The 27,845-nt window shown below is 36.3% G+C and overlaps 1 protein-coding gene and 1 long non-coding RNA gene across 3 annotated transcripts in view; one reads left to right on the top strand and one right to left on the bottom strand.

The window, feature by feature from the left end:
• Nucleotides 1-27,845, bottom strand: part of LOC6651205 (sex determination protein fruitless) — a 150,967-nt gene that overhangs the window by 62,065 nt on the left and 61,057 nt on the right. The window contains exon 1 of one of the 2 annotated variants that reach the window (XM_023179991.2): nt 2,059-2,251. The exons of the other annotated variant lie outside the window; for it this stretch is intronic. Coding sequence (XP_023035759.1) covers nt 2,059-2,066 — 8 coding nt within the window. The 5' untranslated portion in view covers nt 2,067-2,251. Of the gene's footprint in view, nt 1-2,058; nt 2,252-27,845 lie in introns of those variants that run through there. 2 annotated transcript variants of the gene reach the window in all.
• Nucleotides 17,431-18,370, top strand: LOC26529201. The gene is made up of 3 exons (XR_001450502.3): nt 17,431-17,728; nt 17,815-18,186; nt 18,256-18,370. It is a non-coding gene; the product is annotated as an uncharacterized LOC26529201 (long non-coding RNA).

Genomic DNA, 27,845 nt, shown 5'->3' with positions numbered 1-27,845 from the left:
TAAATTGATGACGTCGACACATGGCTTGTTTGCTGCTGCAGTTGCTCCTATTTAGACATGCCTCAAAACTAAACCCCCGCACACACACACACACACATACACACATACAGACACCATGATCTGACACGATCTATGGCAAAATATCGAGCAAAGTCACAGTTGTCCTTCACAAGCCGTTGACTAAATTGGAATTGATTTGGCAACGATCTTTTTTTTTTGCGGCAGTTACTACATTGACCATATGGGCGCAGGCAGACGACTTTTCTGTATCCAAGCTCAAATGTTTAATGGCTTTGCAAAAAAACACAAAAAAACGAGAAAAAAACAAAATCAATTTAAAAGCTAGGGCGCGCCAAAGCAGCGAAGCAAACAGATACTTTTTGGCAATTAGCAATAGTCGCTGAAGCACTCAGAGACACACACACATACACACACACACACACACACACTAGGAATAAGTGCCACCAGCTGGATAGATAATTAATAACGAATATAATTTATAGAAATATTTATTAACTATGCGATTTACACTATATAACTAGCCAATAAAATTAGATTCTATTGTATACAACAGATTAATATCTAATACCAAGTTTAGTTTGGCTAATGACTAATAATCAATCTGTTTTGGCTTCATAACTTTATTCGAGGAGAACAAAAATTGAAACTCATAATAGTAATTAAAATAATAATGATTGAATAATTAAAAATTTCATTCACCCTTAATATCTACACTTTTTTTCCAATCAAATTTTGATACTAAAAAAGTATTCAGAATACAAATTCTTTGCAAATTTTTGCCATTAACTTTAGGTCGAAGAGCCACTGTGCGGCATTGAATACATTTAGATTTATAATATCTTATATTAATGAGGCTTAAAACTCATATGAATTTGAGTAAAATACAAATGCTGACGCATTAGTCTAACGTATGCATTCATTAAAATAATGCGATTATAACTCAAGAGTACTCCACGTGAAGGAAATATGAATCATTCTAATGATTTATTCTTATTTAAATATATTTCGTCAGTTCTGTTTTCATTTCGCAACGTTTTTAAACGTAAATGGGTTTAAAATCCAAGTCAAAATTGAAACATTTCCTTATCAGCAAAAGGCAAACAATAAAATGAGTAAAAATAATTGAAACTCAATGGTTGAGCAGACATCTATTACAATTCCAATAAATTTATTCGAAATCGCAAACGAAACAACTCCAGATAATTAAAAATTATGTTTTTACAGATAACTAGACAATGTTGAAAAGAAAAAACCAAAGATTTTGAATCATTATCAATTTTCTCAAATTTAAGCTATCTATTAATGGAATTCTGTGAAAAGACTAACAATTTCTTGCTAAAAGTAATTTCTTTTTTACATAAATTCATCTAATGCGATTAGAATTAAAAAAAAATTCATAAAAAAATATTTCTGGATGATTTGTTAATAAAAACTTATCAGCATAATAAAGGTCAAATGCTTATCTATTTGGTAAATATTTCAGTTTGATTCAGAACATAGAATAAAATCTAAAATATGTATCTTTGCTAGTTACTATAATTATTTACGATATATAATTATCAGAATATGACAAGCTATTAACCTAACTCGAACTCGGATCTTCGTTGTCTAGTTGACTTAACCCTCTAAGACCTTAAGAGTGGCTTAAAGCACATCTCAATATTTTATAAAATCATTAATAATGATCATTTTTTTTCATTTGGATCATTTAGTAAATTGACATAGGTTAAAAAGTTTCATTTCTTATTCCCAACATAAAAATATTTTCAAAAAAAAAACTATTAGATTTTATTATCTGTTAAGTTCTATGACAAAATATTAAAAACTTATTAGACTTAGGGGGTCAGCCACTTGATTTACCGAGGACTGCAGGGATATATTCGTACCTACATATATTTTCTTTTAAGGAAAATCTTACATATGTATAATGTGAGAGCAATGATATGTCCTTTGGGTTTATATCTTATGAAAGAGGCCACTTGTCCACATTACATTTGATTTAAACGAATAATATTTGATCGCTTTGAGAACACCAACCTGGTCATTTCCGCAAATTTACAACATTTGCCTTGAGTTTTGCCGTTAGTTAGTTAACTTTGTTGAATATATTTTGCACATCAGAGTCGCAGTCTATATATCGTATGGATCACAAATTGTATGAAATTGTTCCGTTTTATGTATCTTTCACACACTGTTTTTTTTGCACATTTATTTCTTAGTTCGGGAATTTCAATAATGAAAATTTGTAATGTTCTGCAGCCAACACGCGGTATGTACATACGTATAATAAAATTTATTTATTTAATAATTGTTGTTTAACAAGAAATAGTTTATAGAGAGCGAGAGAGAATTCTGTATCTATGAGATAGATTTGTAACCAGCGACAACTGTCCGAGTATGCGACAAACCCTTAGCTAGAATATCCCCCAAGTAAACACACGCAAAACTCAAGATAAATAAATAAATATAATACACAAAAAGAAAAGAGCAAATGAGGAAAGAAGAAGGAGGAAGAAAAAAAAAAAAACGCCGAGCAGATCGACTCGTTTTGCTTTTTGTGTTGTGTTGCCAAAATACAAAAATTCGCTTTTGAGCATGGAAAGGGACGGCAAAGCTTACAGCGCTGCTGGCAGCAACGGAACTATCTCTTTCTTCTGCTGCCGCTGCGACATTTCGAACAGCAACGATCAAGGGCATTTTGGACACGACAACAACGTTTAACGCTGCCGTTGCCGGTCTGCCTGCCGCTTTGCCTTGTCTTGCCCTGCCTTGCCTGCCTGCCCTACCCTTGAATCGCTTACACACTGATCATATTGGATGTTGTATGTTTGTATCTGTATCTGTGTGCCAAGTATCTTAATATCTTTGATGGGGTGACTCTTTCCCATATAGGTATATCTTGTAGATGTATCTGTATATATAGATTTCTGTATCTGTATAGGGTTTTCGCTTTCAAACAAGCAATTTTTGTGTGTTGTTGTTGTTTTGCGAATTTCTTTGGTTTGCTTGCCGCTTATTTGATTCCTTGTTTTTTTGCCTGTTAACCTAGTAGCCGACAGCTTTGCCTTTGCTTTTCATCATATCTTTTATGTGGTAGATACACACATACATACATACGTAGGATGTACATATGTAAGGTTTTGTTTTTTTGGTTCTCTGGCTACGTTTCATTTCGTTTTTGCTTATGCTCATCGGGCACATCATCCCCCAGGTCCCATATCATTTTAATTCTATGGAATTGTCTGAAAAATTAAGCACAAGAACATGAAGAAGCAAAGCAACAAAACCAAACCAAAACCAAAATGTACCGAAACCAAAACCGAAATCCAAGCAAAAGCAGCAGCAGCCTTTTTATTTTTTGAGAAAAAAAATGTGCTCCTCACATGTTAGACATTCAATAATAATATCAAACGAATTATAATGATAAAGATCGTGATCATCAGCTGTTTTTGTTGTTGTTGCTCTTGTTGTTGCTTCTTCCTTTTTGGTCTTTGTAAAGAGATGTCGTTGCCTGTTTTTGGTTTCTTTATTTTTGAAGTTGTTTGTACACCTTTTTTTCATTGGAATTTTGAATTTCAGGTTTTACAAAGAATATTTTGTTGAATTTGCATACTTATTCCATTCATATTGCATTACATTTGAAGGAAGTTTTAGGTCTGTTATTGGCTAACAACCAGCCTGTATGCAAATACAAGTTTACTAGGAACACAATCTAAATAGGTGGGCTGCGTTTTGAAAGGTGGTAGGGGGAGGGTGGGAGGGAGGGGACCTCCCACTTTTCAATTATAAAATTCAAAGAATATTAGAATTTTTGCATTACACTTGACTTTAATTCCCTTTAATGGGCTTATGATCAAAAGGTGAACCACATACTCTTTGATTTTGTTTTTTTTGTAGAGATTCTAAGGCAAAGTTTGGCAAAGTTCAAGAAGCGCGGCACATGTTGTTGTTGCACTATCGATAAGGATAAAGTTTGTTTTTGCACAGTTTAAACAATTTGTTTTTTTTTTTTGGATTCCTTATTGATCGAGAGAATCTTAAATTGTTTGCCACAGTTCATTCACAATTGCTGGAAACGTTATTTATTTTGGTTTTTCTTGTTTCCTTTGTTGTGCTTTTTTGGTTTGCTTGTTTTCTTTTTTTTGTGTTTTTTGTTTTCTTGTTATTTGCAATAGAAACGCGTGCCACAACGTTGCGGTTGCAGTTGTTTTTAGCGAGTGTTCGTTGCAAATGCTGCAAATAATGCTAAAAGTCTAAAAAGAACACGTCCAGCAACAACTTCGGTTGGCGTCGCAGCAGCAGCAGCAGCAGCACCACTAGCACCACTAGCAATTGCAGGCCGAGGAGAGCCAGGCAACATCGCATGTGGCAAATGCTGGAGCTGTAGCTATTGCTGGAGTTGCAATCACTCTCTCTCCCTCTCTCTTTCTCTCTCTGTCTCTCCCTGTCACTCTGTCTCCCTCTAAACATCTCTCTGGCTGGTCTTACTACTCTCTGCATTAGAATAGGCTTAGACTTAGATGGGCAACGATCGCGAAACGTTCTCGACTTTGCTCGTGTCTTAGATTCAAACTTGGGCTCTTGCCTATGCCGGTTTGCCTATGCCAGCTGTGTCAGTGTCTGTGTGTGTGTGTGGGTTTTTCTCTGTATGTGTGTGTGTAAAGATGCTCTGTTCTTGCGGCACATGTGCGCACCACTTAAGTGGCTTTAGAAGTGCTGTCGCTGCTACCGACTATACACACACACACACACACACACTTAAACACATTTTACTCGGAGATATCAGCAAACAACTTTGTTTGAACGGCAAGGGGAGGACAGTAATCGGGGGTTGCTTACAAACGGCATCAAATGCGTAAATTTTTTCGCAAAAAAAAGCTTACACAAAAGATGGCAAACCAAAACGAAGATCACAGCTTAAATTCAGGAACGGATTCTATTAACAAAAAGGTCTTTGAGAGGCATTTCCACATTTTAATCTATTACATATCCTTTTGAAATCCTTTTAAGTTTATAATTTTTTTATAAGTTCTAGATGCTTTTCTATCGTAAGTTCTCAAGTACCTAACTTTTATAGGGTATATTATTTATCGTATCATTTCCCTTTAAATAAGCTTTATTACAGACTGTAATTTACAGTGTATATTATTCTAAGATGAATGAACTTTTTTGTTAAAAGTTTCGTTTCATAAGTTTTTCTTTTAGTTTACATATTTTAATGATCTTCCTTTCAGATTTCAGTATCAATAGAGTAAATAGGTCTATTTCATGCTAGATTGATTCGCTTATTGATGCTGATCAAGAATACATATATATATATACAATTTATGGGGTCGGAAATGCTTATTTCTGCCAGTTTCATACATTTTGACCACTTTAATATACAATTTAATAAAAATTGTATCCTTTAAAAAATTCAGTATGTCCTGTTAACTGTATCTTATCATAGGATATTAAATTTTAATCAATATACAATACCAAAGAAAAGATAAAAGACGAATAAATCGTAGAACAAATAGGATAAATTATGTCCCATTACTGATAATTGGGACAAATTTCTTTATTTCAAAGCGTTTGTACTTTGAGGTGCTAATATTATAAATATTAATAAATAATATTTAATAATTTTTAATTACTGAACATCATTAAGTCACTGAAAGTTGGATCTATTAATAGTTTCTTATTCCTTTAGAAATAATAGAAAATTAATTAAGTAGTAATTTGTTATCTTCATACGCCCCATAGAACAATGTCGAAGCATTCATCTTACATCTCATCGAACATAAATTTGAACTAATCATGCTAAATCTAAATAGATCAGGCATTCTATTTTTAAAACAAATATACAAATTTTGATAGCCCAATTGACCTAAATAATAAAGACCGCTCCTGCCTAACTGTCGCTCAACAATTTTTTGCACACAAAATACATACATACATATATGATTTTTTGCGCGCGCTTACTCTTTGCCTCTTCAGCAGACACACACACACAAACACACACTCCTTTGCTCATGTAAAACAATTTGAACGCCCAAAGATACACAGCTGTATCTCATAGATACACTCGCACACACACACACACACACACACACGCACAGAAATGTTGTGCTGCTGCCGGCGATCGTGTACGCACTCAGCCCCCCCCGAAACCAAAATCCGAATGCCAAAGCAACGAGCGTTAAATTTGCGCTAATTATTTGCAAGCTCTTTTTGTTCAGTTGGGTGATGCTCCCCTCTCTCTCTTTCTCTCTTTATCTAGCGCAACGCTCTCTTGCCATGGTGTTTCTCTTTCTCTCTCTCTCTCTCTCTCTTAGTGAATGAATTAAGAGCAAGCACAAGTACAATAGATTGTAATTGAAAAAAATTAAAGGTTCGCATTTAACCTTTAACATTGGCCATTCACTCGAACGCAGACTGAGACTCAGACTCTCTCAGACTTCACCCACTCACCTACTCAGCTATGCGTTGTGCATAAGCAAACAGTGGTTCCAGTTTCGATGCGGGACCCGGACCGGGATCGGGATTGGGACTGAGAACGGGTATGGGCGGTGTGGAGCGGGTGCCATCAGTAATTGGCAAGGTCGTTTCACCGTTTTGTCGTAATCATTGGCAAACGTTTTCGACTTGGCGCTCGCCTTACCGTTTGCTTTGCTTTTCTTTTTGGCCAACAATGAACAAACGACAAAGCAAACTTTGCCTGTTTGCATTTGTTTTTCGGTTTCCGCTTTTGCCTCGTTCGTTCATTCGTTCGTTTGTGGCATTACATGTTAGTTAGTTAAAAGCAGAAACAAAATCAAATAAAAACCATAAAAACTGAAAAAAACAAAAAACCGAAATAAAATGTTTGCCAAAACCTGACATTGAACATAGCGATGTGAGGGTCAGGGAGTTACAAGAAAGTTGCGAGGTTTTCAAATTTTTGTTTTCAAATCATCGAATCACGATCTATTATAAACTTTATTTCGGTTCGTTCAACTCAGATTGCTATAATATTTTTGGCAAATAAAATGAAATAGTTTGCATTTAATACTAGTTCTTTTTCTTCTAATTTTATTAAATGGAAAGTTTTTATTTGAATTTAAGCCATTTTTGAGTGAAGAGGAGAAAGGTGTTTCTCATTATTATTATTATTATTTCAAATGGTTTATTCCAAAAGCTTAAATTGTTTAATTTTGTTTGCAAAATTTAAATATTTTTATTATTTGTTATTAATATTGCGTATTTGAATTGTTATTCTTTGCGTATTTGATTAAAAGAGGACTTGAAATTAACTCATATGCTTATAATCTGATTTATATACATATGTAAAATACAAAGACAAAATGTAAGTCTATTCTGTGACTGATATTATGACTCTAAAAACAGTCAAAAATAATTAAAGGAAGAGTACAAATCCAATTTTAAGAGCAGCCGCGACTAGGGTAACATTATTTCCCAACAAAATGGGTCATTTATGATCAGAGATGAGCTCAAAAAGACCTATTTTAATCAGAAAGAAGATTCGAAAAGATACATATTTGATCAGAGTTAGGGGAGGTAATTCTATTCTTGTTATATTTTGAGCCATGTTCTATTAGAAAAACGTTTACATGTTTTACTAAAGATATACAAAACTTGTACAACAACTACTAAAGGTTTGGGTATATTGAACAGATTTATATATCTCTGATCGAGTACTAGCTCTTGAGCTTACATATGAATTTCATAAAGTTGTTTCATCAATTTCACTGTCACATCACATCAAAACTAAAATAATAAAATACCCAAAGTGGGCACCTGACCTGTCCATTGACTAGAAAAAAAAAAAAAAAATAAACCACACGTCGTATCTTATCTAAGGTATCAATCATTCACACACTGTGTTAGTACTAGTCAGTTCGTTTAGCCATAGACCCCAAAACGAAAGTGAGTTTTTCTATTTTTTCTGGCTGCTTTGTTGTTATTGTTGTTGTTTACAGACATGTACATACGTATGTATATGTATATTGCAATTGCACATACAAATACAAACTGTTTGCATGAAGGAAAACAATTTGCGGATTGTTGTTTTGTTTTTTTCGGCCATAAAAAAATGTAATCGGTTTATAAGCCAGTGCTAAACTGTATGTGTTAGCGACACACACACACACACACATATACGAGTTGCTAGTTGGCAGTTGGTAATTGCCAGTTGAGGTGTGAGGGTGATCAAGTACAAGTATATTACACATAACACACACTGCGTATGCGTAATCAACATTCTACTTATACACAATTTTATCTAGCAAAATGTTAAAGTTTACCCACATGTGTTTTATTTAATTCATGAACTATATATGCTTTACAAATAAACCCAGATAATTGCCCTGAATTTTTGAGTTTTTTTTTTTTTTTTTGGCAAGCCCCAAATAGTACCGAATTACCAAAAAAAAAAAAAAAAATGGAAAGAATTTATGTTAAAAAAAAGCAAATACGTGTTATAGTTATAGATATATGTGTAGATATGGGCAAAAACTGTAAAACTAGGGCGCCATACGTGTGGTGAAAATAGTTTCGCCCCTTTTTTCAATCGAATCAATATTTAACTCATCGATTCCCCATTAAAGTAGTCAAAACTTGGATTTCTCTTAGAACATTTTTATACTAATTGAGTCAAGTAAATCATTTTGAAAGTTGACTACACCCATGACGTCCATATGCCCACCTTATCCGATCGAGAACAATATGGCTTTAATCGCCGCATTTTGATTATAATGAAAATATTACACGCTGCCTGCCTTTTGGGGGGGCGCGTTACAAAACTTTTTTGTTTACCCATTTTCTGTGTTTAGGTTTCCTTCCCCCCCCCCCCCATCCACAAAATGAGCGTAATTTACTTAGCCCCAAATAATCCAATTTTCATCTGAAATTTAATAATTCTTGCGGGTTATTGAACTGATCATTGTAAGAACAAGTGTCTATATCTAAGGCGATAACTATCTTTAGATACTTGCTATTGGGCTAAGACATTTGCTGGGAGGGCTTGATGGCGCTCAATTATGTCACCCTCAAGTATTTTGAGGTGCCCATAAATTACTTTAAATGAATTTAATTGCCTTTGCCCATAAATCTAAAGCGCTTCAGTTGAGTTTATGCTGAAAACGAAGCGCTTGGGTTTGGCGCCGCGCAATTTATTAAAAGTACCAAGCGAAAATTGCCAAAAAAATAAAAAAGAAAGAAACACACACACAAGAACAAAACCTCAAACAAAAAATTTTAAACCAAAATCCAAAAGGCATAAAACCTAAAACAAAATAACGAAAATAAAATACTCTAGAATTGTTTAAAATTCAATTGAATTTCAAAAACCTGCAAAGTAAAAGTAATTGAAGTAACTGTTTGTCTAGTTTTTAGTTATTGTACTAAGCAACAGCTTTGAGTTCTGGGGAATCGTGTTTAAAATATGTTTTGAAATCAGGATGACAAAATTATAATTCTATTGAAAATAATCATTTAGAGTTCTCAAGTAAATGCCATTACTTTCTATTTACCTCCTTTTGGTTATGATTTTATTTCATCAAAGTTATAAATTACTGGTTCAAAAGTTGAATAAAAATATTTTGTTCTGGCAATATTTGTCAATTGTTTGAGTCAAAGTTTATAGCAAAGTTGTCATATATCTTTTTTTTTTTGTTAGAGCATTAAGAGCTCTCAGATGATGGCAACGCAATGCAACGACGACTACACAACAGACACATATACATACACACACACACACACATGCTCAAATACACAAATATTCGCACATTTGCCCTTGAAAATAAATTATAGTTTGCAAAAAAAAAACAGCAACAAATATGCGTTTTTTTGTTATATCTTTTTTAAGCTTTTACTATACACTTTTTTAAAAGGGTATATTGAATTTAATATGAATTAGGACCAGGATAGAGAGAGAAAGATTTATAATCTATTCAGAGTATATGCTAATAAAATATTACAACTATAGATATAGATACGACTAATACGTCCCTATAAATTTCATTGGACTAAGCACAGCCAATCAACCTGAATGAACTTTAGAACTCTATAGATAAATCGATATAAAAAGTTCTTAATATAGATATAGATAGTCCTAGTTTCATACAAATCCTTTTTCGCTAAACCTCGTCAATCAACCTGATTCTCATGAAGAACTCTTAAGATAAATCGATACAGATTGTTTGAAATATCTCTATATAAGATTTTAGTTCCAATAAATCTAATTTGCCTTTGGATTGCCAATCAACCTGAATGACCAAAAAACTCTATAGGTAAATCGATATATTTAAATAATTTTAAAAATAAATATAGATAGTTTCCTATGAATCCCTGATTGTCATGAAGAGCTCTATAGATAAATCGATGTAAAAAGTTCTTAATATAGAATTCAGATATGACCTTAGGAATTCTATATATGGATCAAAAATTCGTATAAAGTTTTAGTTCCCTATAAATCCCATTTGGCTAAGGGTTTTCAATGAAACAGATTCTTATGAAAAACTCTACAGATATGTTGCCCTTTAATTCCCACCGAAGTACTTATTTTTGTTGGCTTAGAAGTAAGTGTATAAAATCTACAGTACAATCAAAGACAGACAAAACCATCTCTCTGTGCTTTTTAGCATTTTGTTTAAAAATTTTGATTCACACAAACGCAGGAAGACAAGTCCGAGTCACAGTCAGAGTCAGAGTCAGTCGCCAGCAACAAGAAATAAAATAAATGTTTAAGTTTTGCATTGCGAATGCTTTGCATGTAATTTGAAACAAAAACCCAGAAAACAAAAACAAGAAAATAAAAAACGGAAAAAACAGAAAAAAAAATAAAATAAAACTGGTCTAGTGGGTCCCCAACCGAATTTGTCTCAGAGACCTTCGTTAACTTTGCCAAAATTATGCGCGCTGCCCTCGGCCGTTACCCATCGCCACCCCTGGCCCAGTCAGGTCGTCGTAATTTATAGCGAAATATCGTCTCCCAGCAGCAACAACAATTTGGCAAATACGGAAGTTTGCGTTGCGCTTTTGATTTTATTTCTATATCTGTATATTAAATACCCTGCCAAAATGAGATCACAAAACTAGGAATATATATCAACAGAACATTAGATTATTTGTCCCTTGAAATTACTCAAAAATATAGAGACTATAGCATATATAGAAATCAGAGTGATTATGTGGGATCTTTAATTTGTTAATCAAATGGTATAGAAAATTCGTTTCAAACAACCTTATTGCTGTTGCCTTTATTTGAAATGTAATAAATTTTGCCAAGCTGCATCGATTTGTATTTCTATTATTATTGTTTTTAATTATTGCCATTTTATACATAATCTTAACTTAGTTTTCTGATATGGCTTGGACTACAACTACAACTACAACCAAATGGCGTTTGCTTTAATGAATTCGATTCGCTCTGCGCTGCATGAGAACAACCTTCGCCAAATGTTGTTCGATGTTGGTTGTTGTTGTTGTTGTCATGCTTAGTGGCCGACCTTTGCTATTTCGGAAAGCGTTTAGATTTTTGCATATTCGTTTTCTTTATTTTGGCCAACTCAAACATGTTTTTTTTTTTGGTTTTTTGGTTTTGTTTTCGTCAATGCTTACATAAGAGCCATAAAGCGGATACATCGTTTGTTATCTTATTTTTTTCTTTTAGTTAATAGCTATTATTGTGAATTTCTTTTTAATGATTTCAATTTTACATAAATAATACGAATAAAAATCAAAAAAAAAAAGAAGACTTGAAGTAGTACAATTTAGCAAGAATTTCAAGTTTTTTTCGTTGAGTTTTTGCTCTTCCTTTTTTTTACTCTGTTCCGAACAATTAGAAGGCTTTTGAATTGGGTTTTTAGTAGAGCAAATAAGGCACCACATAAAGTAGATATCATAAAGGGTTCTTAGCCCTTAGAATAGTATGGCCACATGAAGATTATAGTTAAGAAAGTAAATTTTCCACTAATGATAGATAAAGGACTTATAGCCCAGATGGTGCAAAATTATGTCCACTTGAAAATTATAGCTAAGAAAATCGTTAAACTTTAGCCATTAATTGATTACGTTGGTTTTTTTTTTATATAAATTGCCAACAAAAAGCAATTAAAATGTTAATTTTTTTTTATATTTCTGCTTAATTTTTGAGGTAGTTTCTGTTTTTTTCATTTTTGGTTTTGTTAAGCCTGCATTTCCTAACACTTTTGCACCAATTAGCGGCCAAGTTTCTGGTTGATTTAATGCCCATGACTTGAGGGCAAAATGCGATTTGGTTTTGTGGTGCCATTCACCTCTTGCGTAATGAACACCAACAGCGCCACCAACGGAGAGGTGTATGGATGGAGATTCGACCAGGAAGAGGTAGTCAAAGGGAGGTGGCTAGTTGTAGCCTGGCGCGCAGCTGCGTTGTAAAAATTAGAATTTCACCCAGGCCGACAAAGATGGCCAAGCAGCTGATAAAGAAGAAAAAAAAGAAGAAAAGAGTAGAATAGAGTGGAAAAGACAAAGCCAAAGCCAAAGCCATGGCCAACAACTACAGTATAAACTGCGCTACAAAATAATTGCAAAATAAAATGCAGTCAGCTTTAGTGTTGCACCTGAATCCCCAACGACGTGGACAAGTCTTCCCTGGCCAGCACCTGTGCGCGCGGGCATTTAATTCCATACGAAAACAAACAGCCCCGGCCTAAAGTGAGCAAAGTGTTGTGTATGCTGTGTGTGAGGCCAACATCAGCAGAATGCAGCAGCAATTGCATGATAGGTCCTCAGTTTTAGTCTCAGCTACGGCTATGGCCTAAGCAATGCGGCTCCAAAGTAACAGCATCGAAGAGCCGTTATCAATATCTGGTTTGTCCACTCAGCGGGCGCTGGGCACACACACATACCATCAGAGAGAGAATCACACACACACACACACATAGAGCGCCAAGAGCAGGACAAGATTGGGCCAATGTACCTGAGAAACAGCCACTTTGGCCAAAGGAATGCGTTCAGCAGAGGAAATAGCAGCAAAACGAAGAAGCAGCAAGCGGATTGGTTTCTTGGCCTAACTGCAAATGCTGCCATTTTATATAGTACAATAAACATTAGGTGTTGCCTTTGCCTGCTCGCATGGGTGTATCTATATACGTGTGTATGTGTGTGTGTTTGTGTGTGTGGTTGTTGTTCTTGTTCTTGTCGATGTTGCCCATGTTGCTGTTGCTGTTGCTGTTGGAGTGTTATCCCGTGCCAGCGCTTAGTTAGCCAGCTTTTCCTACGCCCAGCGCCTTTTCTTTTTTTTTATGCTGGGCTAAGCAACGGTTCTTCGTCTCCTCTTCTCTTGTTCTATCTTCTTTTTTTTTTTCTATTAAAATTACCATCAAGATTTACATTTCAGTAGACAACAGGTTCGAGAGTTGGGCTCCTTTTAGGCAAATGTGGGCAGAACGACCAATGGTTGGTCCCACCACCGCCAGCATCATCAGCATCATCATCATCGTCATCGTCTCCCTTCCACCTCCATCAGCTCCCATGACTATGACTACTCCTAAATGCCTTTTCAAGCATATCTCTGCCCACTCGCTAAATGCAGCGCTCAAGTCAAGTGGAAAATTGTTGCTATTTGTGGTTGTGCTCTCATTTTGCATTTAATGTCCATATTTAGCCCGAGATGCCCAAGCAAATACAACAAAAAACAAGGATGAAAACAATCACAACAACCAACAACGCTAAAACCCACAAAAAAAAGGCCAACAAATAAGGTCTTTGGTAGAACAATCAACGGATAAGACAACAATGAAAACAATTTCCAAAGGAAACTCGTCTACATAATTATTTTATATGTCAGGCGGTTGGCAAAAATATCACCATGATCTTAATTTAAAAATTCTAATTTCTAACTTCAATATAGTTAAGTTTAGTTTAGTTCGCCTCCCATATAAATAGTGTTAGTGTCTTAAAGCCAAGTTATATTTAAGGACGAACTTTCGAATATTCTTGAAGTATTTTTTAACTAAAGCAAAAGCAGTAGAGTGGCCTGGCCATGTGACAAAGGGTTGACCATGTTGCGAATTTTCCTTTTTCTTTGGTAAAAAAAAAAGTATTCATCTATTCTAGTATTTCCCTTATGACCTTGTCATTTTTTTAGACCATTTTAACTCTCTCTAGTTTAGCATTGTCCATATGGAACAGTAGTAGTATTTCTCTAGTATTTCCCTTATGACCTTCTCATTTTTTTAGGCCATTTTAACTCTTTCTAGTTTAGCATTGTCCATATGGAACAATTTTATGCAGACCACCAAAATAAAAGTTATTCTTTTTATTTATGTTTATTGATTATTAATTAAATATTTTTGTTGTCGGTCTTGAAAGTGTTAAAAAATTGTAATGTGCAATCCAAACTTTGAATATATTTTGAATCTAAGTCAGCTGTTAAAAACTTTATTGGCAAGTAAAGTATTTAAAGTGATATATCATTTTCTATCGAAGTTTAGTCCGAAGATGAACCTATGTATTGTAAATTTTGAAGCTATTCAAGTGCAATGTTATAAAAGTAGTCTACTATTTTGATATTTCTAAGCACATTAACTTACTAATATTAACACTGTGACACTTAAAAGAACCTCAATCGGCATATCGATATCTTATATAAATCTTATATAAATCGATATTTTATAAAAGCCCTAATGCTGACAATTTTTTAAATCATTTGGGAAACTAATTAAGGCTTTAAAGTTTCAAATTTTTAATGCCAACCTAAATAAATTTACGAAAAACTTTTAATTTTTATTGTCACAAGACTTAAAACGTTAAGTTTGGCAATAATTCTGATTTAAAATTTCTAATAGAACTCTGTGATATACTCACATTGAGAATAGTAATAAATAGTTATCTATCTAAAAATTTTAAATCACAATTCTTGGTAGAGCTATCAAGTAAACTTGAACCGATAATTTTTGGTTTTTTAAGCAAATCCTTTTTCCATTATATATTAACCGATCTGGGTACTGGGTCGTCCAGTTTACGGTTACGCCAAATTTGTTGCTTTGATCGGCAATCAGAAAATTACTGGGCACACAGTAGTCTTAGCCAAGAGGCTATATATATATACATACAAACATATGTACATACATAAGTACTTGACTATCTTGTTGACCACTTTGGCCATGTGCAAACTTCAATCGCAGCATGCCAAAGTAATAAATTTAAGTTTCATTTAACATTTTACAAGCTTTCAAAAGGCATAAACGGAAATTTAAAGCAGGTACAGTCGGGCAGCAAATAAAAAATAGAAAAATCAAACCGTTGGCCCAACTAGGAAGCAAATAAGAAGAGTCTCAGCCAACTTGCATACATAGATATGTATGTACATATGTATGTATATAGCCTTTCGCATTAGGACATGCGTTGTTGGCCCAGTCACAAATAGAAAGAAACAGAGGGAGAGGGCGTTGGTGGGTAGCTGAGAGAGGCTGAGGTGGGGGGCTAGAGCTGGGGCCGGGGCAGCGGCAGTTAACAGCACTCTGATGCATAAAACAATTTAAATATTGCCGCTGCACTTGCAACAACAACAACAGCAATAGCAACAGCAACATTAGTCGGCGGTCCGGGTAAACTTGTTTTTGGTAAAAGAAAAACAACTTGGCGGATGCATCTGCAATCTGAATCGCCTGACGCCGCTAATCTTCATCATCGTGGCGGCCAGCTCATAATGATGTTCGTCAACGGTGTCAGCTATGGGCAACTTAACTGCAATCGGTATATATCGGGATAGGGATCGGAATCGGGTATGGGTCTGGGGAACAGGAACGGGGTGGCGATCAACACGCATGGGTCTGGGCATTAGCCAATGTCTGCTTGTCCGACCGGCCAGTGTTCCATGTTCATTTAAATCTACAACTTTTGGAGGGACAACTTGACTGGCTGCGTCGTCGTCGCCGTCTGCACTGGGAATGGGACTATGACTGCAGCTTGATCTTGGTCTTTCGGTTTGGCTTCACTTGGCTCGGACTCTGTGGCCTGCCATGTGAGAAAATTGCTCACATGAGCGAGATGCTGCGAAACCTTTGGGCCTGGTCCGGTTCACTGCGCGATTGCTTCGTATAAAACTGCAAATTCCTAAACAACAACAAATGTTTGCCCATCCAACTAGGCGCACACTGTACAGAAACGAGATAGAACTCTCGACCGACCGACAGAGACGACAGAGACGTGCGAGTGAATGGACCCGGGGACCTCAAGCTACATAGACAAGTGAAGCCAATGCGCTTATCTCGAATTCATTATTGAAATACTCTTTTTTTTTTCCTAGGGCCACTTTCCAAGTGGAATGAGTGAGAGATATTATGTGGCTGCTGCTGTTGCTGCCTGGCCATATAACGGTAAATTGGCAAGGGATCAGGCAACATCTTAATGAAAATTGAATTTTATGTTTATTACGCAGCCAGGCAAAGCCCTGAACGGGCCAAACCTAGCCAAAGACCTAGCCTTAACTAAATTTAAAGATCTTTGACTCTATGTGCAAAATGTGGCTCTTTCTCCTACTAACTACTCTTGTTGGCGTGTTGTTGGTGATCAAGAAAGAAAAAGTATATAAAACTTCATTCTGGTCAAATGTGTGAGCTATAGACTTCGATCGAAAAGTTTTATAAGAGTTTCTAGCTGATCTAAGTAGTCAGTGACATTTGTTTTCAAGTACAAGACATTTTCTTCATTATAAATTTGTATTACAAAACAAGTAACACACACTCACACACTTAATTTCCTTTTTAACTTATTTATTTTTAAAGAAATAACGCGGTTTTCCTACTATCCATCTAAATTTTGATAATTCGGCTTTGTTTTGTCCAAAGACAATATGGATGAATTAATTTGGCCAGATGCCGATTCTCATTGGTCGTTGAAATTTAAGACTATAATGAAAACTTTTCCAAATACCACATCTGGCATGATAAAATACAAGCTTATCCGTTTCTTCTTTCCACCATATTTAGTAGAGAGAGCCGAATTCGAATATATTGTACCTTCTCCAGAATTGAATTTGTGGTATGTCCTGATTGGTTTCCTGATTGTGATGCCCATAATATTCTATGTGGTATATAAGGAGATTGCTGCTATTATTTTCTGTAGCAAGGTATGTCTTGAAAAATATAGATCTTAATAGTTTTAAGAAAACTCTTTTATGGTTATAGAGTGTCATCCTAACTCCTGATGACGTGGACTTGGTCAATGCCATAAAAATGACTAAGCAAACCAATCGATCTGCCGAGAGGGAAATCAATGACACACATAATTTGAATATATTGGATGCTGAAATCCAACGAAATCGATTGGGATTACCTAACGGAGAAGGAATACCGAATTTATCACAAGGCCAGAAGCAACTATATAAGGAAGTAATTGGCGATTCGCGAAATCTCCGTGATCATAATCATGGGCATAAAGTATAGAATTAAGCCCATTTGCAGCAGATTTCATTGTTATTTTTTTTTTAATTGTTTTTCCAAATTTTCAATGAGTTTTATTTGTTCGATTTAACAAAATTTCATATTTTCAATTGTAACGCAAACTTGTTATAATCGTGGAGAAAGCAGAGACAACATTATTCTAAGGTGAATGTATCCCTAAGCAAGTCGATTAGCCGCCATTGCATACCAAGCTGATCAAGGGACAGGCAACATTTGGAATCCAAAGCACCACCACCACCACCAAGAGCACCACCAACAGCTTTGGCCAAGTCACAGTAAGCGATCGAGTGCTTGCCGCCATCTCCTTTTCACTTATTTTTCTAACCATTTTTTATTGTCTCTGTCTCGCTTGCGTATACAGATCGCGGACACATATGCAACTAGGAAGCAAAATGATCTGGCCTGCCAGCAACAGCAATAACAACAACAACAAGCGCTCAAAGACCTTGGTATGGGGGCCCATTGCAATCGGCTGAACGGGGCATTGGCAATGGCAACGGCAACGGCAACCTGCCACACGTTGCGGCCTACGTAAGTGGCAAGATCGCACACACAGTCAAAGTAAAGTCCGGAATTGCGCTAAGGATGCCAAGCGAAAGGTGGGCAGGTTGGTTGGTAGGTCCATGTGGGATGCCTGTTTTGCTGCCTGCTGCTGATTCTGTTGCTGCCATGCCCCCAAGTTGTTGCATTGATTTAGCAAACATGCATTTTTATAGCCTTACAACGCGACCAGGTAACAACAACAACAGCAACAACCACAATAGTAACAACAGCAACAAGTTTCTCTATTATTTATTCCAAGCTGGCGGCGCGGGGCTTTCTACACTGGTCAAAATGGGAGTAACTTTCAAATGGGAAAACATCAAATGTTGTACACAAATAAATGCCAATAATTTCTGATAACCTAAGCCAAGAAACTTACTCTGACCTATTTCATTGGCAGCCCTTTTTCTGCGAGTGTATAGATTGCAATGCTTTTCAGGGTTCTTCCTCTCTTTGACCATCAGACGTTCCTTTGATTATTTTGATAGCGCGCAGCTGCAGCTTCCATTTGCAACTTGAAGTTGCAAGTACATATTCCACTTGCCGCTCTCCGCTTATCCCTCAGAGAGGATTAAAGTGTTATTAATGTTTATTATGCCTGAATGAGTTTTAATGTTCGCTGAGGTTATCATTAAAATGTTGTTAAAATTTGAATACCATGTGAGAACAAACAGAGCCGTCGCCAGATCAACAATGTCTCCAATGGGAGAAGGAACCCAAAAAAAGAACGGAAAAGAAACCGCCTTGGACGACGCCTTGGATATGATAGTCTAAGTCTTAGTTTTAGTCTTAGCGGCAGGAAGAGCATTTACTTTATTTTGATTGAAGCTGCCATGGAATTTCTTTTGTGTTGTGTTCGAAAGAGATTTTTTAATGATCGGTGACAGGATTATTAAAGTCATTAAGCGTCGTCCACTTGCAGTTGTTGTCCAAGTCCACTCCAGAGTGGAGTGGAGTCGTGTTGTTGTGTGGAGGCAGCAGCTAATAATGTTAACTGTAACTGGCAATGGCAGTCGTAAAAGTTGCAACACGGTTGCATCGCACGCCCGCTTCTATGTTGTTGTATGCTGATGCTGATGTTGCTGATGCTGATGCCGCTCTGTAAATGATTTCTATATACCAAAATGCACAGTTTATGCTCTGATCATAAAGGCGCCGATATTTCTGGTTTCGTGTGAATTTTTATTCGGTTATGGGGCTGCTTTTAATTAGGGTCATAAGCGGTAAACTGCCCGATGAGTTGAAATTATAGGCCAACCAAAGAGAAATATATATGCATGTATATGATATAAAGAGAATGGACATGGAGCCTTTATTAAAAATTTCATAAAATAGATAGATATTGCAATTGCTTTTAATATACAACATTCCCACCAGGTGTCCAATTTCCGACTATATAAATTCAATTTTTCTTCTTCGTTTTTGTTTTTGTTGTGCTTAAACCAAAATGCACAGAAAATTGTGAAAGCCAATTTCACCGAGCTTAAATTTATATTGTGGCATTACTTTAAAAGCAAAAAAAAAAAAAAAATAATATATCATAGAACTGTGATGCTTTGAAATGCAAGACTTAAAAAAAATTCTATACTCAATTGTTCAGGGTGGAATTTACAAAGGCCACAAGGGCCTAAAAAAAATAACTGATAAAGTGGAAATATGTAAAAGGATCTAAATAAAAGACCACAATAAAAGGAATCCAATAAATAGGCACCTATCCATGTAAAGAAAGCAAATTTGATTGAATTTGAATACAGAATGCTTCTTTTAAAAGTTAAATTTCACCTACTTCTTATTGGTAGGTACTTCAAGAAAATTAGTAATGAATTGGAGACAAATAGATAATTTCTTATAAACAATTCATCTTACGTTAAATCAGTGCACAACTTTTAAAAAATCTATGTGGAGATGGTATGGTAACGCTATAAGGCCAGACCTACTCCCGAAGCAGCTGATCGACGAGGTGACAAGGAAAGCAGACACGACGAAGTGGCGAGACAGAGTTGAAAGCGAGGATTTTAGAGAACACGACGAACGACTTGTTTATAAACGGCGACAACGAAGCTAGAACATTCCTTTTAAATCAATACATAATTTGCCAGAAACCCATTGTGCACATATTCTTCCTATAATAATTAAATAAATAATATACTTAATATAACAACAATTCTAATCCTAATGGGCAGAAATCCCACATACCTATATAGGTAATTAATTCCATCGATTACCCCAAAATTTAAATCGTTCTCAATCAAATACGGAAAAATAAAACTGAAAAACTTTAAAAAAATCCACTAACGCAATGACAAATGAATTGTTTAAGAATACTATTTGTCTAGAGCAAAACGGAGTATAGAAATATATAAATTTATTTGAAAAAGGTTTAGCCACTAGAAGATTTAATAATAACTTTCAGTTATTTTTGTTTATATTAACTTAGTTCTGTGTTAAATGTTATATAGTTATAGCAGAATACAAAAGTTTTAGAACTTCAAACGTTCATATGTATCTCGATTCGAGCCTTAGTCCTTGACCTTGTACACAGTCCGCTCCTGACTTAATCGCTTATTATGTAGCTGTCAATTTGTTTGCTGGCTAAAAGGCAATAAAAAGTCGCCCTTCACAAGGAATTTAGCTTTGTAGGACATCCCAGTTTACAGAATTACTGGCCAGTTAGGTGTCCCAGAAGCTTTTTATGCTCCTTTATGTTCTTCTTATTGTCCTTTGTTATGGGCTGAAGTATTTCTTCATTTTTGCTGTTTAGTTCTGTTCCAGTGCCTTCTATATACATATATATATCTATATATATTTTAACGCTTTTTCATGTCAAGCGGCATTAATGTCGGCACGTTTATCAAATTGCAGCTTACTGGAGCCAGTGAAGTTAGTGCTGGAGGAGCAGCAGCTAAAACAGAATTGCCAGCCAGGCCAACTGATTACTGTGAAGCCGTCAGATGACAGGCAAACACGTACACTTCAAATTATTGACAACCAGCAAATGTCTTTTTGGTGCAAAACTTGAGAAATTGCCTGAGAATTTCAATGCAACGCGTAAACAATGCCAAAGACTTTTGTTGGAAAAGTTAAAGGTAAAATGTGAAGGGCTGCTGCCTGTTCGAGTCATGTAATGAAAAGCTGACATGACATGCACCAGCCACTCCCACACTCACACTTACGCCCACCCACACACACACACACACACACACACAAAGAGAAAACGCTTGTGCGTAGCGCACACTCACTAGCACTTTCTTGGTCAAGGTCGGTAGAGAATTGATGGCAAGATAGTTCCATTAGATGGGTGGGTGAATGGTTGGGATTGGTGGGTTGATGGGTTGGTGGGTGGTTTGGTTTGGTTAAGTTCTCAAAGCAAAATCAGCCAAGAGTAAAAGAGCCAAGAGCTAGCATTACAAAACACGCGCCAAGTTGAGCGGGTGTATGGAGCTCAACGAGTTTTCGCAGCAATATTGGAAAATGCTTTAATACATATACGTATATATGGCGAACAGCAATCGATTGAGATTGCAGACAGGGAAGAAGGTGTACTCAATTGATATGCGCTTGAGAGAATGCTGCAGAAAGTTACCAGACAAAGGCGGCCACCAATGAGGTGGATCAAGTGGGTGAGGAAGACGATGATGAGGATAATGTTGCTGATGATGATGCTAGTGGCAAGTGAATACTTATTGCAGGTAAAGCTACAAAACAATCTGCAGTCGGTACAATTAGCAAAACTGCAAAAAGCTACAAACAACATTTGTAGCTGCCATTTTAATTGCCAGGCGTTGAGGCACCAGCAGCTGGGCGACAGCATTTAAGAATTTTTCTGTTTTTCGACCGTTAGACGATTGCTGCTTAGACGGGATTGGTTCGCCGTCTCATTTTACAATAATCAGTGACAGCGACAACAGCAGCAACAACAACAACAACAACAAAATGGAGCAGAAACGTGGCTAATTGCAAAATGGTTGCAATTTAAATTGTTGCAAACAAACAGTAAACAACAGTCAGTGTGAGCCACAGAAGAAAACTGGTCATAAAAATGCTGTTAAGGCCTAAAAGCAATTGCTATACACCATACCACCATCGCATGCAATTAACTAGAAGTTGAACCTAAATCTGTATTATATCTATTGAAAAGCCATCGTTTGGCCGGTTCGTCTACATCGTCTGGTCGTCTAGATAAAGTTGAAGGTCCTCTGTCGCAGTGCATCGTAAAAATTTGTGCATTAATAAACATTATGCAACATACGACAGGAAATTATGGGAATGTGGCAAACTTTTTTGCCTTACACTGGCCAAAACTATATGTTGAACTCAATGGAAGGAGCGGAACAATTTCTTAGAGGCATATTGAAATTTCTTACAGTGCTCTGCTTAAATCTGTTGACAAAGCATCCCAAGTACACACGTTGGATACCTGACCCCCCCTGTGGTGTGTGATTTTTATGTAATAAGCAGACCCCAATGATGACCAGTTATAACGAGGTGCAGTTGGTTGGTTGCTCCTCATGGAGATGATGTTCCTGCTGCTGCTGCCTTTAACGATGCGTTTATGTATGCCATAACGATGAAGAAGCGAAAGGTCTGAACAAGATGATGAGGAGGAGTATAAGAAGCGAGGGGTAAGAATATTTTATGCGCCGCCTCATTGGCCTTTATCTATGTTATCAATACGTTTAGATTTTTATTTTACGATGCATGCAATTAATTGGCTAGGGTAACTAATATTGGCAACAATGTACGATCATAGCCTTCGTCTGCTTTAAGTGACCAACAACAAGACGGAATGTAACATTCTTCCTGTCTGAGTGCATTAAAAGAAAACCGTTTTATAGGTAGATAAGTAAAAAAAGACTAAAAAATATAACTGGAAATTTAACGAAATGTTATTCACCGAAATTGTAGGTTTTCATAGGTTTTTTCTCTTAAGCAAACTTCAAAGGATAAGTAGAATATAAGAGAAATCTAATCAATATGTTCCATATTGTATTTTTTTGTACCCTTTTAGAGTTTTATTATAATTTTAGTTAGATGATGCTAAGGCAGACCTTATAAACGATTTACATTTGCTATCTGTATGCAAAGCCGAGTTGATATAGCCATGTACGTCTGTTCACCTGTGTGTGTCAATTTCAGGAGCTCAATAAGTAAGCTACTGGAACTAAACTTTGTATCAAGGTCTTTATGGCTCAATTCAGATCAAGTTTGCCAATTCGCAGAATCGGATTACAATAATATATATCTGTCATAAAAACCATCCATCGAAAAGTGAACTTTATTAAAAGAAACCTCAGCACAATTATAAAATAATCATAAATTTGGTGATAAATTTCTCATATATTTATATATTTGAAAAACGCGGTACTGACGATTTCAAAATGTGCCACACTGAAAGGGTATCGGTACTTCGGTGCAGCCTAAATTAGCTTCTGACCTGCTAGATAGGTAACAATGTTCAATAACAATCAGCAAGCGACTATAAGTAGATAAGCAATAACAATATTATATTTTGCTTTGTCAATTTCTCTATCCATTTACATTTGCTGGAAATTTTATCTTCTTTAACTTATTAAAACTATTTAACTTATTTGTAGAAAGGAATTTTAATATAATAGTCCGACTTCCTATGTGGGACAAATTGAATTTGGAATTTTGACTATTGTTTCGCATTCAATACTTAAAAAAATTGGCATTTTTGAAAGCAATTAGTATATACTTGGCTAATTATTTAACTGTCTTGTGTGAGCTTTTCATTTGACCGAAGTTCATACATATATGGCTAAAAGTAATTCAGTAAATGCCCATCCCAACATTTTGTCATTCTTCTGAACATTTCCCAGCCCCATCAATGCATAGCACATTTCTCATACCCAAAGACCATTTATGGTATATGGGATGCCGATTGGCCCGATCTCAACAAGATCGATGCACAATTTAACGGCCGGCCATGGCCTTTTTCTAACTGTCCCTCTGACAAAATGCCGCAACCTGCATATGTAACTGACAGACGATGAGAGGAAGAAAGAGAGAGAGAGAGAGAGAGAATGTAGATAGAGGAGAGAGGAAATCATACTAAGCATACGAAAGGTAAGTAGGAAAGAAAAAAAAATAAATCAAATTTTCTCATCAATCTCATCGAACATGAAAATGCACTTTCAAAACGCATTAAATAAACCATAACGGCACGCATGCGCAAAGTCAGAAAGAGAGAGACAAAGAGAGGGAGAGGGAAAGATTCAGAGTCAGACGGGGGCAAAGTGTGGTAGGGAATATTTATACACGTTGGCCAAGAAGGAAGGCCGAGGCCGCGTAAATCTTTCACTTTGAGCAAAATGCAGCACAACTAACTGCGGCTAACTGGAAAACTAGCGGCAAGAAATAACGTAAACGATAAATGCGCATGCGCAAGTGCACAACAGCAACAGCAACAACAACAACTGACTAAGGAAAAGGCAGCTGCTCATAGTCGTAGCCTAAGCATTTGCCATGGCTTGGCCATATTTGGCATTTGCTTTTTGCCCAAACTCAGGCTTAGACACAGGCTCTAGCTGAGGCTCAGGCTCGAGCTCAGTCAGAGGCTCAGGCTCTGAGACACGTTGTGCGACTGTGCTGACAAATTGCTTTCGTTGTTGTTGTTGTTGGTGTTGTCGCCAGCATCGGCAACAGTATCGGATATACCAGAATCCTCCGGGCACAAATTTGGTAGCAGCATCGAACGACGGCAGTCAATAGTGTCTAATAATTCATAACGCAGCCGTTGCCAAAATTGGCAAGCCGCTGCCACGATCGATATTGCCGCTGTTGTTGCCTCCGTTTCTCTCTCTCTCTCTGTCTCTCTGATAAGCTGCTGTTGCCGCTGAGCAACTGCGCGTAATAAATCTGAGCAATTTGTTGCGCACTAATCGGTAGAGTCAAACTTTTTTTTTCAATTGAAAGTATCTATCAGGCTCAGGCTGAGGCTCATTCGTTGCAGGTGTCTCGCATAGTTAGTTAGTGGCCCAAAAACTGGCCGCAGCGGGAACTTTTATTAGTGAGGCAAATAAATCAGCATGGCTAATTATAAGAAGATATTCACTTTGGCTCAAATGGATCACTGGAAAGGCACAAGGAAAATTGCCAATTGCAGCAAGAAGAAAAGGAAGACGAACTGCAACTAAAGGCTAAGCCCATTAAAAATATTCAAGTGTTCGATGGGATTTTGAAAATATTCTATAGATAAATTAAACTAGGCTCTATCACCGATCAAGTGAAATTCATCGTTAATCTCTATACAACTTGTATTTAGCTTATCTTTCTCGTCGATCAGAGTACTATATATTTTCCCATTATATTATTTAAAGGGTATGCAAATTAACACTCTCTATGTATCAGATGATTCCCTCAAGTTTCTCACTAATACTATAAGTAATAACAATAATAATGTGAGGCCCGTAAATAAAATTAACATGCATTAGACAACGGCAAATGGCCAATAACGGCATAAACCTGCCATTGATCCTTGGGGGCAACCCATTGGGATTGGGCAACTGCAGCCAATTGGCCAAAACCATCGACATCAAGTATTCCCTGCGCATGTCTGTCTAGCTGGATGGTTGACTGTCTGATTGACTTGGCCTGGCTCTCGGTGTTTGGGGCCATCAATGAAACTCTGCGGTGCTGTGCAGATCCTAACGGTTTCTTCTGGCAGTCAGAGAGGGAGAGAGACTCCCATCGAACTGGCTGCCCATCGGGGATCTTTCTAATGGCGCACGCATCGCGCCATTGCTAGTAGATTTGCCGCATCAATAGCCAGTTGAGTGACCATTTGGCTGGTTGGCTCTTTGGATTTTTCTTTTTCTTTTTCTTCTTCTTCTTCTTCTTACTTTTCCAGCCACATGCACTCTGTTTTCTTTACTCGTCTCGTTGGGCGCCACGGCGTATGCATCTTTTATGTAAATTGATTTTTTTTTCTCTCCATGTCTCTCATTCTTTTCAGTAGAGGTTTTTCTTGGTTGGCTTTTGTGGCCGTTGTCTGTCATTAGTTATGATGGATGATGTTTTAAATTATTTAAATATATTCAATTAATATAAGCAGATGCTAAGACTGACACAACATAAACAAGGCCAGAGACCAAACGGATGATGAGAAAAACAAAATCTGTGGTCACTTTTTAATAGACTTTTAAATGCCATCGAATCAAATAAAGGACTATATAAATAATAAATCATAAATCGAAAAAAAATATATCGTCGACAGGGAGCAGATCTAGAAAATTAAAAGATAAAAATGCGAAAATATTAATCAATTTTGTATAAATAAACCTATGAAACTTGGTTTTGTTTGGTTTTGTATTTACTAAAAGAAATGAAAATGTCTTACAAAGGTATGGGAAAATACCTTCCTTAAAAGTCTCATAAATTATTAGATCCCTTCATTTTGCCTGACTAATAGTAAGACAATTATCCTGTCCTATATAAGCCATATAAAAAATGGCCTAGCACAAATGTCCAGAACTAAGCAATTTTTTGAGAAAGAAAAGCAAACAAAACAGAGAGATAGAAAACCCAAGCCAATCAGTTTTATCGTGTGTAATACAATTATAAAATCTCTAGGGACCTTTTCTCTCAGCCAATTTGTTGTATTAAAACATTAGCATCTATTGCAAACAATTTCGATACGATGTCCTTAATATTTTAATTCTAATTGAACGCTGGAAGCTGTCCGGGTAAAAGATTTCCAATTGCCTCTTTTACATTGCTGGCATTTAATTTTAAGGTACCTAATGGAGACAAATACCTATATATGTATGGATTGGTAAATTGTCTTTGATTCGTATCAACAGTAGGAAAACATTTAGTTACAAATGGGTTTTGAATTCGATTTAGATGCTTATCCAATTGTGCTCATCAGCAATTGGCAATTTATTTTGGAGAAAACTTGTGCATTATTACACATACGCCCGGTGGGTCGTTGGGTTAGTCTAGAAAAACCAATTAAAGATGCCATGTAATTCTTAACATAAATTGCAATTGTTTCATTTCATTATCACCATCAGTTTGGCAAATTTATTTATGCAACATACATATATATATATATATATATATTGATTGGTCTTTGAATGTAAATCCATACAAATAATTGAAGTATATATGGAACAGTTCAATAACAGAGCAGAAGTAACAACAAGAATTGCAAACTGATAGAAATGTGCCATGGAGAAGTGTGTAAGACTACTAAGAATAACGAGACTGCAATAACAACACAAATAACATGGCAAACATGAAAAGCGTGAAGCAGACAATCAATAAATTCGAACACCAAGAATAGACCAGGCCAGACCAGTTAGGGTGGGGTAAGGGGTTGGGGTTGGTGGGTGTGGAATGAGAAGCTAAGAAAAAGATATTGGCAACAGGTTGAGGCAATTACGAATTGTTTGGCTGCCCTAGACTCTGGATGTTGCTGCTGTTTTTGTCTTCAATTTCAAAGATTTCTCCTGAAAATTGAATACCAAATAAAGTGCAATAAAACAAAAACAAAAGAAGAAGAAACCAAGTGAGAAAGAGAGGGAGAGCGGGGATAGAGCAAAGACAAGCCTTGAATATGATTTACATGCAGAGGAGCTATCTAACTTGGGAAAAAAAGGGGCGAACAAGCCAGCTGAACTCAAGCTCTGAACTGAAACCTGTACACGAGTTGGGAGTTGCAACGGGCAACGGGCAATAGCAATTGCATTTACCCCGTTTTGGTCGTGCCACGTTTGCCACCTGTTCCTGTTGACGACTCTCTGCTGAACGGCATTTGCTTGTCTTAGTTTGCCGTTATTGTTGCTAGTTGTTGGCTCTACCTAGCCTAGCCTAGCCTTGCCTTTA

This window comes from Drosophila willistoni, chromosome 3R (assembly GCF_018902025.1).
Source record: "Drosophila willistoni isolate 14030-0811.24 chromosome 3R, UCI_dwil_1.1, whole genome shotgun sequence".
Lineage (NCBI taxonomy): Eukaryota > Metazoa > Arthropoda > Insecta > Diptera > Drosophilidae > Drosophila > Drosophila willistoni.
This window is presented reverse-complemented; position numbering and strand designations above follow the sequence as displayed.